The sequence below is a fragment of the Phoxinus phoxinus genome (genome assembly GCF_949152265.1).
Source record: "Phoxinus phoxinus genome assembly, chromosome: 17".
NCBI lineage: Eukaryota > Metazoa > Chordata > Actinopteri > Cypriniformes > Leuciscidae > Phoxinus > Phoxinus phoxinus.
Window position 1 is genome coordinate 26,100,807 of NC_136892.1, and position 14,588 is coordinate 26,115,394.

General features: G+C 38.5%; 2 protein-coding genes across 2 annotated transcripts in view; both read right to left on the reverse strand.

Annotated features, from left to right (window-relative positions):
• Positions 1-8,003, reverse strand: LOC306984197 (bile salt-activated lipase-like). The gene is made up of 11 exons (XM_079585323.1): positions 7,629-8,003; positions 6,101-6,248; positions 5,852-5,971; positions 5,371-5,568; positions 4,190-4,320; positions 3,760-3,867; positions 3,373-3,487; positions 2,959-3,145; positions 1,578-1,781; positions 1,292-1,489; positions 1-265 (listed from the first exon to the last, which is right to left on the reverse strand). The coding sequence occupies exons 1-11, from the start codon at positions 7,878-7,880 to the stop codon at positions 82-84; spliced, it is 1,845 nt and encodes a 614-aa protein (XP_079441449.1). The 5' UTR covers positions 7,881-8,003; the 3' UTR covers positions 1-81.
• Positions 7,924-14,588, reverse strand: part of gtf3c5 (general transcription factor IIIC, polypeptide 5) — an 11,886-nt gene continuing 5,221 nt past the window's right edge. The window contains exons 6-11 of the mRNA XM_079585326.1: positions 14,336-14,450; positions 14,077-14,157; positions 13,699-13,787; positions 13,502-13,584; positions 9,213-9,355; positions 7,924-9,079 (exon numbers count right to left, since the gene is read on the reverse strand). Of these exons, the coding sequence (XP_079441452.1) occupies positions 8,925-9,079; positions 9,213-9,355; positions 13,502-13,584; positions 13,699-13,787; positions 14,077-14,157; positions 14,336-14,450 (666 nt within the window). The 3' untranslated portion in view covers positions 7,924-8,924. The remainder of the gene's footprint in view (positions 9,080-9,212; positions 9,356-13,501; positions 13,585-13,698; positions 13,788-14,076; positions 14,158-14,335; positions 14,451-14,588) is intronic.

Consider the following 14,588-nt stretch of genomic DNA (forward strand, 5'->3'; position numbering starts at 1 on the left):
GATCATCATATATTTTGTTTATTGCATGAATCTTAGCATGATATTAACTGCTAAATGAGTCAGTAGTCAGGTTAGCAGTGCTCAGCTCTTCTGGACAGAAGGGTAGCTGGCAAAGACGGTAGTCCAGTAGTAAACCTTGCGCATTCTCAACATCTGCTTTACACTGTTCTTGTTCATACTGTTGTGAATGTCTAGGTACTTATGGCCAGTGCCGGCGAACTCGGGCCAGGCTACAGGAACACTGGACTCACCTTTGTTAGGGTCACTGTGAGGGAGAGAAAAAAAGAGACAGAGACAGACAAAGAGACATTTTAGCTATCATTATGCACCACAAGTGACACAAGGGTTATTATACTTAACTAAAACTATAAACCATTAAACAATATTTTTGTTACTTACAAATGTTAATATATATAAAAATATTTCATTTAGTTTAACTTGATCTATTGAAATAACAAACTAAAACTGAAATAAATATTAATAAAAACTATTCCAGGGGTGTCCAAATCTGCTCCTGGAGGGCCGCTGTCCTGCAGAGTTTAGCTCCAAATTGCCCCAATACACATGCCTGGAAGTTTTTTATTCTGCTTTTGATTAGCTGGTTCAGGTGTGTTTAATTGGGGTTGGAACTAAACTCTACACGACAGTGGACCTCCAGGAGCAGGTTTGGACACCCCTGACCTATACAGACATTAAAAAAAAAGAAAACTAACTAGTACAAATGACAAAAACACAACAAAATGTACAGATCCCCTAAGAAATATGCGACGGTAGGAACAATTATTTTTCAATGATTTTGCGTTCTCTCACAAATGTTTTGCGTTACACCAAGAAACTTTGTTCTTTTGCAAATTTTCTCGGGGGAACACAAAAGTTTTGTGAGGGAACGCAAAAGATTAGCGAAAGAATACAAAAGTTTAGTAAAAGAACGCAAAAGCTTTGCGAGCGAATGCAGAGACTTTCAGAAGAAATGTTTTGCAAGTGATCGCAAAGTTTCTCCGGGGAACGCAAAAGTTTTTAACTTTTTTCCTCTCATCTAGTTATTTTCCACCACCATGTCCCTTTAGATGCTCAGTAAAAATGACTAAAACTATAACGGAAATTCAAATGAAATGGGAATAGTATTTCCATTATCCAATTTTAAATATTGGCACCCAATGGAATTGCACAACTATTGATAAGCCTTGTACCATAGTACTATATACATTTTACTGATTATAGGTGCCTCTACACATTAAAGTGGAATAACATGAAGTATTTTAATATTGTCAGTATTTGTATGTTTATATACCCAGTTTGAGCAAAATTGCTCCAGTAGGCAATCATGTATTTGGAGACGTCACGATGGCGAGGAAAGTAGCCCAAAGGAGTCTCGAACGGCTTCCCGAACACAAACTGCAGGTCTTCAGCGTGATCGGCACCCATCCAGAGGGGAAAGATAGGCATGCGAGAGGGCTCGGTGAACAGGTAGGAGTAGGTGCGTGCAGATCTAATGGACAAAAAAAGGTTGTTTTAATGTTTCTACTATTCAGTTCACACGTTAGAGGTCAGTAAATAAGAAGAGGAAGTCAGCTTACTTAGCATGGTCAGTGTGGAGGTACAGGGCCGTTTGGGTTGGCACCAGGAAGATGTAGTCCGTCTCAATCTCCACAATTGTTTTCTTAATATCCTGATCACTAGGGTTACTACCCCAGTTGACCGTGTACTCCTGATAAGTTGCGGCACCAGCGTCTTGTCCTCTCGCATCAGACAGGGAATTCGAGAGAGCCCTGACATCTGCCCTGTTATAAATCAATAGCAGTTTTTTTTTATTTTTTATTATGCCGTTGTTTGGATTATTAAAGGCCCCATGAAACTAGACAGGTGCAGTTTTTCTGCATAGGACACATCGGTTTGTCCCTTTAGCTTACATCACTGTTTTTCCTGAAAACAAAGATTGTCATTTTTAAATGTGTATATTCTTCTCATACAGTAAAACATATGCACTACTACCGTTTAAAAGTTTGGAATCAGAACGATTAAAAAAATAAATACATTTAATGCATCAGGAAGGATGCATTAAAAGGATAAAATATGTCAATAAAGACATTTATAATGTTACAAAAGATTAATATTAATAAATAAATATAAATATTGTCCTTTTTGAACTGTTTTCAACATTGATTATATTATGAATTGTTTCTTTAGCAACAAATCAGCATATTTGTAGGATTTCTGAAGGATCATGTGACACTGAAGACAATATTCAGCTTTACCAACATATGAATAAATTACATTTTAAAATATATTAAAATATAAAACTGTTATTTTAAATTTTAATATTTTACAATATTACTGTTTTGCTATATTTTTGATTAAAAAAACTGCCTTGGGGAGCAGAAGAGACTACTTTCAAAGACATCTTACCGACCCCAAACTTTTTGAACAGAAGTGCATCTTTTATTTATTTCAAAATATAGAATAAAATAGCCAAAAATAGATGGCTAAAATATGTTTACATACAAAATATGGTTACATAACACACGCTTTAGTTACTTACATTTCCTCATATATATAAAATTTTTTATCTAAATATATAAATTTTCCCAAAAAACATGAATTGTATTTTAATATTTGATTTGAAATATATTTTTCTCGCACATTAAAGTACATTTTATATTTTAGTAATTTTACCACTTGAATGGTTTTAATGATTGTTTTCGAATTTGAAAAATATATTCCTTAAGCTGTACTTTTTACAGATATCAAGCATATGTTTGAAATATATTGGGGCACAAAAAAATTGCAGTATGGGTCTGCTAAAGCTTACTTTTGCCAACTTTTAACTTTTAATAGTACAATCGCATGTAGATGGCCTCAAAGCTACCATACATAAACAAAAGGCACAAAACTGGTTATATGGGGTCTTTCAAAATTCTCAAAATGATTCCAGATGACTCTTTGATGAAGCGCACTTACACAGGGGTGGACACCAGAGCATTGTTGATAGAGGGAACGTCTACGGTAGCAAAGAGGTGGCCGTCCATGTCATTGACTCCAGCGATGTAGTCAATGTCAGCAGCATTTTGGAAAAGGGTTTCAGGCTCGCCGGGGACGAAGTCACCATCGATGACGGGGGACAGATCCAGTTTGTGCACAATGGGATCTGGAAAAGATGGTCAGATTTTATCCAGATTTTCCTTTGGACTGCGCAAACCTGCATAACTTTTATACACTGACTTGTTCACTGGTATTCCCAGTAAAAGAACGACTAGTCGTGCAGGTTTAGAACGCCACGAGAGTGAGTAAAGGATGACTTAATTTTGGTTCTACTATTGCTATAGAAAGCATGTACAGGGCTAAAACACAAGCAGCCACTCTGAATGTTCTTACCACTAGCAGATGTACTTAGTTCCACATTCCCAGCAAGAGTAACAATCTTTGGATCTGTCATCTTCAGACAAGCCACCATCTTGCTATCAGTGGGACATCCTACCTTCTTTGCGATCTAAAAGTGCACAGACAAATTTTTGTTGTGATATATATTCATTAATTATTGAAATGCCAGTCTGTATGTGAAACAGAAAAAGTGACTTCACTTAATAAACACTTGCAAGTGTACAGTATAGTGTTAAGCAAATGGTTGGGAATGAGAGTAAACAAACCCCCTGAGGATTTTGGGACCACTGAATATCAAATGCTACTACTGTACACAGTGCACTAGGTCTGTTTTATAATGAGTATTCAGCAATGTGGGACATTCATGAAGATCATGCTCACCTTCTCAGCAGATTGTCGTGGATTTCTGTTGACGGCCCAGGGACAGAGAGCAACACCACTCTGTGAGATAGCTCTGCGGACCAGGCCCTTGTTTTTAGGGGAAAGAATCTGTGCAGGATGAGACACACAACAGACCTCAGAACCTTCAACCTTTATTACCGAGGACCTCTTATGGTTTTCATACCAATAATAAACCAAGCCCTCACACAAACCTGTAGCCATTAGATTTAAAGCGAAAACATTATTTAGCCAAATTATGAGCCCTTCAAATACCGAGGGCTACTTCAACAGTTTGCATTATTGTGAAGAAATTTTCAAAAATGACCTTGTCCTAGCAAACATAGCCAGACCAGCACATGTTCACCCACTCATTAAAATGTAATACATAAGCCTGTAAGCAGAATGTTGTTTTGTTTTATTTATGTAGCACCTGGAAGTTTACGCTGGCTCCCCCTGCTGATTCGCCAAAGAGAGTGATGTTGGCAGGATTACCACCGAAAGCTTTGATGTTCCTGTGTACCCAAGCGATAGCGGCGTGCTGATCCCACAGGCCATAGTTTCCTGTCGACCAGGACATGCTCAGATCATCATTTAAATACTACAATCAATTAATCAACCCATACATATGCATACATATACAATCTCTACACAGTGGAGTCAAGTCAACAAGTCATAGTGATGGGGCAAAATTAGTAATGAAGAAAAATTATTTGCCAATGCTTTTACGTTATCTCGCAAAACCTTTGCGTTTCCCCGAGAAACTTTGCGTTTCCCCGAGAAACTTTGCGTTCCCTCGTAAAAACGTTTACGTTCCCTCGTAAAAAACGCTTGCTTTTTGCCGTGAAACTTTGGTTCGCTCGCAAAGAGCTCAAAAGGTTTTGTGAGCGAATGCAAAAGTTCTCAGGAGAACGCAAAAGCACTGACTTATTATTCGTTCCCCCAATAAATTTACGTTGGCTCGCAAATAAGTTTTGCTAGTGAACGCAAGTTTCCCTTGGGAAAGCAAAAGATTTGCAGAGGAACGGAGCACCTAAAGGGGAATGGCGATGAAAAAAATGACAAGAAAAAATATTTTTCAATGCTTTTGTGTTCTCTTGCTAAAGTTTTGCTTTCCGCCGAGAAATATGTTTGCTCACACAACCTTTGCATTCCCTCACAAAACTTTTGCGTTCTCCCGAAAAACTTTGAATTCACTCGCAATAACTCGAAAGTTTTGCGAACAAACGCAAAGTTTATATGGGGAACGCACATTTTTTTGCAAGTGAACGCAAGAGCATTACCATATAATTTCCTCCCATCTCATTTTTTTTATCATCATGCCCTTTTAGGGGCTTTGTAATTTTGCATACTACATGATGGAAAAAAAATTAAGATAAAAAACAATTATATAGGCTATCAGTGCTTTTAGGTTCTATCCAAAAACCGTCTGCATGCACTTACAAAACAATTGCCTTCCCCCCGAGAAATTTTGTCGCCTTTGACCGGCATATTTTTCCCCTATATCGTCATTCATTCATTTATGCCTGCTACCCCTCCTGGGGCATAGGCCGCCAACAAGAGCTATACCGTGATGTATCATATTTGTATCACTTATATTGTAATGAAATTTACCAGGTGCGTCAGCATCTCCGGTGCTAAGGAATCCGAGGGCTCCGACACGGTAGTTGAACGTCACCACGATGACATTTCCTCTGTCTGCAATCTCCTGTCCATCATAAAGGTAGTTGTTCAAGAAGTTTGCACCCATCCCACCACCCATCAGGAAGCCACCACCATAGATGAACACCATAACAGGCAAATTGGTAGACACTGTAAAAAAGGAGGTTTCAAGCCAGACATATTTGTTAAAATATTATTCTCAAAGGGCTGGTTCATCAAAAATTTAAATTCTGTCAAAGGTTTCCCATCAAACACTGCAAAACAACATTGGACCCCATTGACTTTCATTGTATGGACAAAAATGTTTCACGGAAGTCATACAAGTTTGGAATGACATGAAGGTGAGTAAATTATGACAGGATATTAATTTTTTTTGGTAAACGATCCCTTTAACATACTTTTTTTGTCTTGTGAATTAGAACAGGTTTTTTACCGGAACTTCCGTGAGGGACCCAGATGTTCAGGTAGAGACAGTCCTCAGAGCCCAAGACCTCTTTACCGAGAATATTGAGCTGCATACACCTATTTGCGTACTCAGTGGCTTTCAGGACACCTGTGCAGGTAGAGTCAGCAAGAGTACACTGTTAATACACTCACTCACTTATTTTAGACCCTAGCTACGCCTAATAATCAGTGCCTTAAAATGTCTAGACAAGCTTGATCGACAGACAGGTATACACACCATCCCAGCCTGGGTGAGGAACCGGCTTCGCCAATCTGCCAGGTTGAGCAGCAAAAGGAATTCCCTTGAACACGTCCACATGGCGGAAGAGTCCAACACTACGACTCTTTCCCTGTACCATCCCTCCCTCCGTGTACACAGATCCCAGCTGCAACATGTTCACAATTAGATTTGGCTAGAAATTGCAGCGTATAGTATTTTTGAGCATTTTAGCCACTTCCTGCCACAGTGTCAGGTTTAGATTCCTTTTATTTTTGTTCTCGCGAAACGGCATTGCAAATACAGATTTTCTCTGGGAGAAGTATACGTTTTTACTTTCCCCTTAGGGGCTACTTATTAAAGTTAAAATAGATATAATTGTAATTAAAAGATTCATAATAAGACTTATTTATTTCTTCCTTATTAAAGGCACAATGTGTAATTTTCGCCGCTAGAGATCGCTTATTTAAAAAAAGGCGTAGCTTGATGACGCCGTGATTCCGCGGAATCATGGGAGTTGTTGTCTTTACCTCTACAGCCGGAAGAAAAAAATCCGATGGGACTCGGGCAGAAATCACGTTCATGGACGAACTAATGTATTAAAGATTTATTATTAATGTTACTGTAGTAAGAAGCAGGACGAGGCTAAAAGCTGCTGGAGCGGTATGAGGCCGCTGGAACGATTGCTAAAGAAGGACAAGCGCTGCACACGGCTCGAGACCAGTGGAGCTTTTATTATGCCGCAGACGACCACTTCCTCTTTTTCCAATCATGCGTGTGGTAACGCAGCACTGTTTTATCATAGTATTATTGAGTGTGTTGAAAGTTATGTTATAATGCTACTCTGCATTTGCTGCTATGTGGCTACTATGAGACACTTGTTTCACACTGCAGTAAGCTAGATCAATATTAGGCATGGTAAAACATGGTACTCGCGGTAAATCAAGAAAACAATATTTAAACATTAAGACTAACTGTGTTGAGCTATATAAAAATAAGTCGTTTTCTGTTGATGATTGTATCCAAACAGTTGCTCACCTGTCTAATAAAACGCATAATATATTAAAGCGTCTTTGGTGTTTCCATGGTTTCTACATAATAAAACAGGAAATCGAGGGTAACGCGGGTGTGATGTCATTGATAGGTGACGCACAGACATGGTCCATGTCCTGGTTAAAATGACTTATTTTTCTGGATTTAAACATTCTTCAAAATATTTGGGATAATGTAAGTAGCCTACACAAGTAAACAAAATATATAACATTGTTCTAGTGGTTTTTGGATATTTTAAACCAAAATTCTTACATATTGTGCCTTTAATATAATATTTCACAATAACTTCATTATTAAACTACTACACTAACTGTGCAAAGCATAAGTTAAACATATACACAACTCTCATACAAAGCATATAATAATTCATGTCTGCGTAGTATAAAAAGTCAAAGTTTTTCATATTTTGAAATATGGATATGAACTCTTTAAATCCCCAAATTGACTATAATCCTATTAAATACAAATCTTCAATTGAATTCATATCATAACTTACAGAAGCTGCATTTGCTGTCCCCAGGATGAGGGCAACAGAGATGAAAACTCCCAGCATCACCATCATCATCAGATAGTGGCTGCAAGTGTGGCACTGAAGGGAATTCTGTCCGCTTTTATAAACAGGCCAAATCATATCTCGCTTCCCAGCTGTTCCAAAGCCATATCTTACCAAAAGTACACAGTCCCTTCTAGTAACTGGACAACATGTGTCCAGTTGTGTTAAACTCTCACGGAACATTTGTGTGTTCATTAGAGCTTTGTGTAATCTTAATGACAGAAACACATTTTCTTTTCCATTTCAGAGAAATATTTATGAATGATTAAAACATTTTCCCTTGCAGAATAATTGCACAAAGACTTTTGCAATAAACAAATCAATTCACCATCTGCCAAAATGGGCAAATACAATACGGGCTAGTTGCCACTTTTATTTTCTCTATTGAACATTTCTCACGGTTGATTTATTTTTGAAATTCACTTTCTGTATAAACAAACCTTAAAGTGTTGGCCACAAATAAAATTAAATAAAAAGAGTTTATGGTCGCTATGATTTTTTAAAAATGTTTTTGAAAGCAGTCTTTTTAAAGAAGGCTGCATTTATTTACTAAACAATTACAAACAGGAATATTGTAAAATATTATTGCAATGTAAAAGTTTATATAAATGTTATGTATTCCTGTGCTTTGGAAGCATCATTACTTTAGTCTTGATGAAATCCTTATACTATGCTGATTTGCATCTCAAAAAACATTTCTTATTATTATCAATGTTGAAAACGGTTGTGCTGCTTAATGTTTGTGGAAATCATGATGAATTTTTTTAGGATTCTTTGAATGTTCTTTTGAATGTTCAAAAGAACAGTATTTGTTTTAAAATAGAAATCTATTGTAACCATGTAAAAGTCTTTAATGTCAGTTTTGATCAATTTAATGCAATACAAGTATAAAAAAAATACTCACCCCAAAGGTTTGAATATATATATATATAAATGCTGGGAAGTAATCAGAAAAAAAAAAAAAAAAAAACTATGCATAGAAGTATACAAAACACACAACTAACATTTGTATGACTATTTTGATACTGTTTTTGATACTTTCAGTTAGTCACAACTTCTCTCTTATTGTATGTCAGATACTTTTTTGAAAAATTTGCTCAATCAGTTCATTTGACAAAACCATTTATTATCCAAAATGGTTTGAAAAAAAACAAACTAATTTCTATCAGTGTACAAAGTTGTTTTTTACATTTACACATCCAATCCTTTATAAGTGCCAGACATGAAACTTAATGGGAATTACATGTAATCCGCAATCTCAGTTTCCATTTCGTTGTCACTTGCATCAGAAGGCTTGTATTCGTCATCATCATCATCATCGTCATCTTCCTCTTCCTCTTCTCCACTGTCAACAGTTTTGCGTCTAGTTCTTGTAGGCTTTTGGGTGGATGATGCTACATCAATAAAATCACACAATATAAAAAATAAAGCCATTTTTATGTAATAAATATTATTTTGATATACTTAATAATTAACAATGCATTTTGTGTGTGTGTGTGTGTGTGTGTGTGTGTGTGTGTGTCTTACCTGGGCGGTTCGGTTGGACGTGTTCCTGGATCATTCCAGAAATTATATTCCTAAGATCGTCTGCCGTGTGGGGCACACACCAGCCATCTCTCTCATCACACACTTCCTCTTTTCCATCATTCCTATGGATGATATTCTTTATTCTTAAAAGAAGAAAAAGAAAAGTGCTGTAAAGGTCAGGAGGAGTGGGATGGGTCTTGTAAGTGGATAAATGATTGAAAAGAAAGACATCAAAGTTCCAACCTGATCTCACAGGAAAATGTAACCATGTTACAAAGTGGTGATTTCCTATCAGTGACTATTTCCTATTATGTTTTTTTATCAATATTTTGAATTTTTTTATATTTTCTGTTTTAATTTGAAAGTATTAGTAATTTTGTTGTGCATTTTTGTTGTAATTTAAAAGGTACACTATGCAACTTTCTTTTGTTCACAATAAACAATATTTTAAAAAGTCAATACGTCTTCTTCCTAAACATGTTTTTGTCTTACCCTGATTAACTTTGGTAAACCTATTTTAAGTGTTTATATTTAAGACCTGTCAGAATGTTTTTTGTGTTCGTAAATTGCATACATATGTCACTCGTCATATCCTTAAATAGAGAAAAGTTGCTCCGGCTACTTTGACGTGTATATGTATGTTGTGGAAGTGGCATATGTTAGTTGTCAAGGAGCGTGAAAGCTTGACATGGAGCAGCTAAATCTCCAACCTCCGGGAAATCACCCATTTAAAAATACAGAGGAGAGTCTCCTGGCAAAAAGAGAACGTGACTAAAAGCTCGAGCTCGCAATAAAAAAGTATCAACATTGGCTTGGTTTTTCAGTGATGATGAGAACTGTGGGATTTGAAATTTTGTAAAAGCAATGCGGCGTTGTTGTTTTTATTACTCAACAGGTGAATAAGGTATTTTATTGAACAGATTAGTTTCAGTATGTAGCTCTTTAACAGTTCATTAAAAGTACTATTGTGAAGGGTCATATTCATCCGGAGTCACACAGAGCCAGAGCACAACCAAAACAATGTTCCCCTTCAGTCAGTCACATTCAACGTTACATCAGAACGACTGATGAATTGGGATCTCGCCTGACTAAAAGAGCCAATGCACATTGCGGCACTTCTGTTCCTGCTATATCCATTCACTGAGACAGTGAATTTTACGAGTGTCTGCAAGTACTCTTCGGGAAGAGGCATCTGTTCCAGTGTTGGTGTGACGGCGCTGCAGCGGTGGTTCAATGAGATTAGCTGTATATACAGCTTAAAAGAGTGTGTGCACACTGCAGGCTGCAATATTTCCTGCCAGCTGTGCTGCGGCCATTTCCCTTGTGTGCTTCAGCACTATAAGAGAGCTACATTTTTCCTGTAAGAGCAAACATGGGTGTGACACTGCGTCTTTCTTAAAGATGTCATTCCACCCGTGTGTTTTTGGATGCGGTCGTTACCTGGCACGGGTTGTTGGTGTCCCCCCAACTTCAAGGGTATCCAGAAGGGCAACCTGGCTCTTCACAGGCTCCAATTCAAGATGTTGATGCAGAAATGCATTTGAGTGCATCCGTCCCCGAGACTGGTTTGCAGTGATCGGCCTGAAGGACACATAGGTTCTCGCAGGAATGCAGACCGTTCCTGCGCTTTGTAATCGAGGGGCTGGCATACCAGTACAAAGTCCTCCCCTTCGGGCTGTCCCTGTTGCCTCGTGTCTTCACGAAGGTCGCGGAGGCAGCCCTTGTTTCCATGAGAGAACCCAGCGTTCGCATCCTCAACTATCTCGACGACTGGCTCATACTGGCCCAGTCACTAGAGCAGTTGTGCGAACACAGTGACATGGTACTCAGTCACCTCAGCCAGTTTGGGCTTTAGTTCAAGTGGAAAAAGAGCAAACTCTCCTGTGCAGAGGATAATTTTTCTCAGGACTTGGACTTTTCGTTGGACTTGGTCAACCTAACAGCAAGCCTCACAGAGGAACGTGTTCGCTCAGTGTCAAACTCCTTGAATTCACTCAAGAGCAGGACAGCGGCCCCACAAAAAATATTTCAGAGGCACCTGGGACATATGGCATCTCCAGCCGCAGTCACGCCACTTGGATTGCTTCACATGAGACCGCTTCAGGACTGGCTTCATGGCAGAGTCCAGAGATGGGCATTGCAATGCGAAATGTACTGGGTAACAATCACCCCGGCCTGTTGCCAAACCTTCAGCCCGTGGTCGGACCCTGACAGTTGTTTAACTCCTGTGACCCTCGGGATGGACGCACTGGTACACAGCTGGCCCCGGGACCTATGGAAGTATGGTTTCCCTCAGTGAGCCTACTTGCAGTCAAGTCTTGCTAGTTGCCCCTTTTTGGCCCAACCGGACCTGGTTCCTAGAACTCGTGCTTTTCACGACACCATGATGTCATGATTTCTTAGAGACGGGGCACCTTATGGCACCCGCGTCCAGACCTCTGGAATATCCATGTATGGTCTCTAGACGGGACGCGGAGGACTTAGGTGATCTACCACAGGCAGTGGTAGACCCAGCCCTAGCTTTGTTCTGTCCTGTCCATGCTTTGCGCCTGTACCTGGACCAAAAGCAGAGCTTCAGGACCTCAGACCAGCTCCCTCGGGTTGAGAGCTCACTCTACCAGAAGTGAACGCCGGGTAACCACACTGTGTCTCGCTTGCTGCGCAATTCCCCTCCTATTGACCGGATATGTGCGCTTATTTTTGCTTCTCATGTGAGTTCCCCAAACTGGCGAACACTGTTGAGTTCCTCCACCACCCTCGGCAGTCGAACGTGGCAAAGTGTCCGACGTCAGGCCTAACACACTAATGTGACTAATGTGTATTCTTTCAAGGTAAGGCTCCCCTGTCGGCGAGCCGGTGTCTTTCCCTTAGCAGAGTTCAAATGTTGGCAAGAAATGTTTTTTTTATTAGTACATTAAAATGTATTTTATTTAAATAGTAGGGCTGTAATCAACCAAAGAAAATCTTGGTCGACTGAAGTCCTGAAATTTTCGACTAAAAATGACGTTAGGAATTTTTTTTTTTTTATTAATTATGCTGCACACTGTGCGCAGTACTTGGTAGCCTTGTTGTCCGCCTAAATGAATTATAAATAAACATAAAAAAAATATTAGGCTATTTGGAGTATATTAAATTGTTTTGTACCTAATTATTTTGCACTGAAATGAGTCTGACACACGGGTCTGTCGGCTCTGACAGCGTTGCATCACGCGCACCTGCACAATATCATAGCCTATGATTTTCGAAAATAGTACTATGTTGTCAACTAGTGATATCATCACAAGAACTATTGAGGAATATGCAACATAATTTAGACAATTGTTTTTGTCAAATGTATTATAATAACTGACAGACACGCACAGAGCGCGGCTGAACACAGGAGCTTAGCTTCGCGGCTGAGACACGATAGACTATTAACTTAAAGCTTTTACTCTTAAACACAAAAGGCACGTCCATTTTAATAAAAAAAATATATTTATTAAACAAACCAGATCAAGAGCAAAAACGAAATAAAGTGCATAACTGAAAAATAAAGCATAGGCTCAAAACTAATACAAACAGTGGGAACAGAGCATTGCGCTCCAATCATTTTTTCCCGTTTTCTAATAAAAAAAAATGCTGCAAAACTGCCGATGTCTTTGTTGACATGGTAGAAGAGGACTGACTATGAATTAAACGCTCTCACAATTAAATAAATAATATTCAGCAAACCTTCTAGTAGCCTACTTTCTTCAATCTGTCTCTCTTCTCTGGTGGGTTGGGCTAATCCAAAAGAAGTGAAACCAAGGGGGGTGTTCTGAAGACAGACTGTTACCTGTGAAACAGGGGTGCTCTGAAAACACCCCCTTTAGCAATTAGTGCTTTCCACCTGATGAAATGGAACGCGGCAAAACTGATGAAATGAACGCGGCAAAACTAATGAAATGAACGCGGCAAAACTAATGAAATGAACGCGGCAAAAAATCGACCAATCAGAATTTTGGTCGAGCCAGAATGTATCGACCAACAATCGACTGGGAGATTACAGCCCTATTAAATAGACAAAAGTTTTAATTGGTTTAGTTTACTAACAATTTGATATAAATTCGCATGATGTGAATAGTACAAAAATGTATGATTATTAGAAACATGCATGAAGGTCCCTAAACACACCCATCTCTGGGGCGTTAGCAGATCATACGAAAACATACTTCCAAATGAGATTGTACAAATTAATATAAATTAGCCACAAATTAACCAGAACGTAAAATACTTATGAATTGCAATGAGATTGTGTTGAAAGTTCTTACTTTTCTACATCCAGATCACACAGCTGGTAGAACATCTGCCGGTATGGAGGGAGCATTCCCTCCTTGAACATGTAGACTGAGTCCTTGAGAGAAAGTTCCACAAAGCTAGTTTAAAGCGCTTACTCGACTTTAGCTGCTGATCAAGGCAAAATTCACTGTGATAACACTTAAATTAAAAATTAAATGACTGAAAATACCTTTAGTAAGTACTTGGCAGTAGCAGGTTTGGGTCCTGAAGATGAAGAACTCTCCTGGGTGATGTCAGTTACGCTCGCAGGTTGAGGAACTAAAGAAGTGAATGAAACAACCATACACTACCATTAAGCTTTGATCATTTACAGTTAAAAAGTTTTAAATACTACCGTTTAAAAAAATGGGGTCAGTCAGTACATTCTTAAAAAAAGAAAAAAAAAAGAACACTTTTATTCAGAAAGGATGCATTAAATTGATCAAATATGACTGTAAAGATATTTATAATACGAAGGATTTCTTTTTTAAATAAACGCTTTCTGTTATATAATGAACACCTTAAGGGGACACTGTGTGCCAGAACATTTGTATCTTTGTTTTTGTACCTGCCCTGTTGATAGTGGTTGGGCGACTGTAATGATAAGCGCTTCTCTTGGATTTCACTGGCATGTCATTGACACCAAATCCTACAGAGACAGAAAAATACAGAAATCATGTGTGTATTGTCATTTGTACTCACATCTGGGGTCAAAAAAAGATTCTGCACTCTTTTGGACAGTTTTGTACAGCAGTCTTGGCATGTTTATGTCGAGGAATACATCATATTTAGGACTGTTATGAAATGTGTTTTGGTTGATTGCTCACCATGTTTCATTCCGTAGCGGATCCTGAAGTCTAGAACCTGGTAGATTTTTGCTTCAGCTGTTTTTCGAGGATCGTATCCAAACCTGACCCACAAACTCCTCCACGGCCCTGTTAACTACACGTAAAAACTATTTTCATTTTCAGTTGCCATGAAAATTATTCAACTCCCCTGGAGACTGTAATAATTTACAAATGTAAGCTTTTCTAAAGATACAGAGTGAAAAAAAAAACATATAACCGTTTAGTGACAAAT

Coding starts and splice junctions, on each gene's coding strand:
- LOC306984197 (XM_079585323.1), bottom strand. CDS start 7,880: ATGAACACACAAATGTTCCGTGAGAGTTTAACACAACTGGACACATGT. Junction 6,249..7,628: donor GGACAGCAAATGCAGCTTCT/GTAAGTTATGAT, acceptor AACATGTTGCAG/CTGGGATCTGTGTACACGGA. Junction 266..1,291: donor AGCAATTTTGCTCAAACTGG/GTATATAAACAT, acceptor TCTCCCTCACAG/TGACCCTAACAAAGGTGAGT.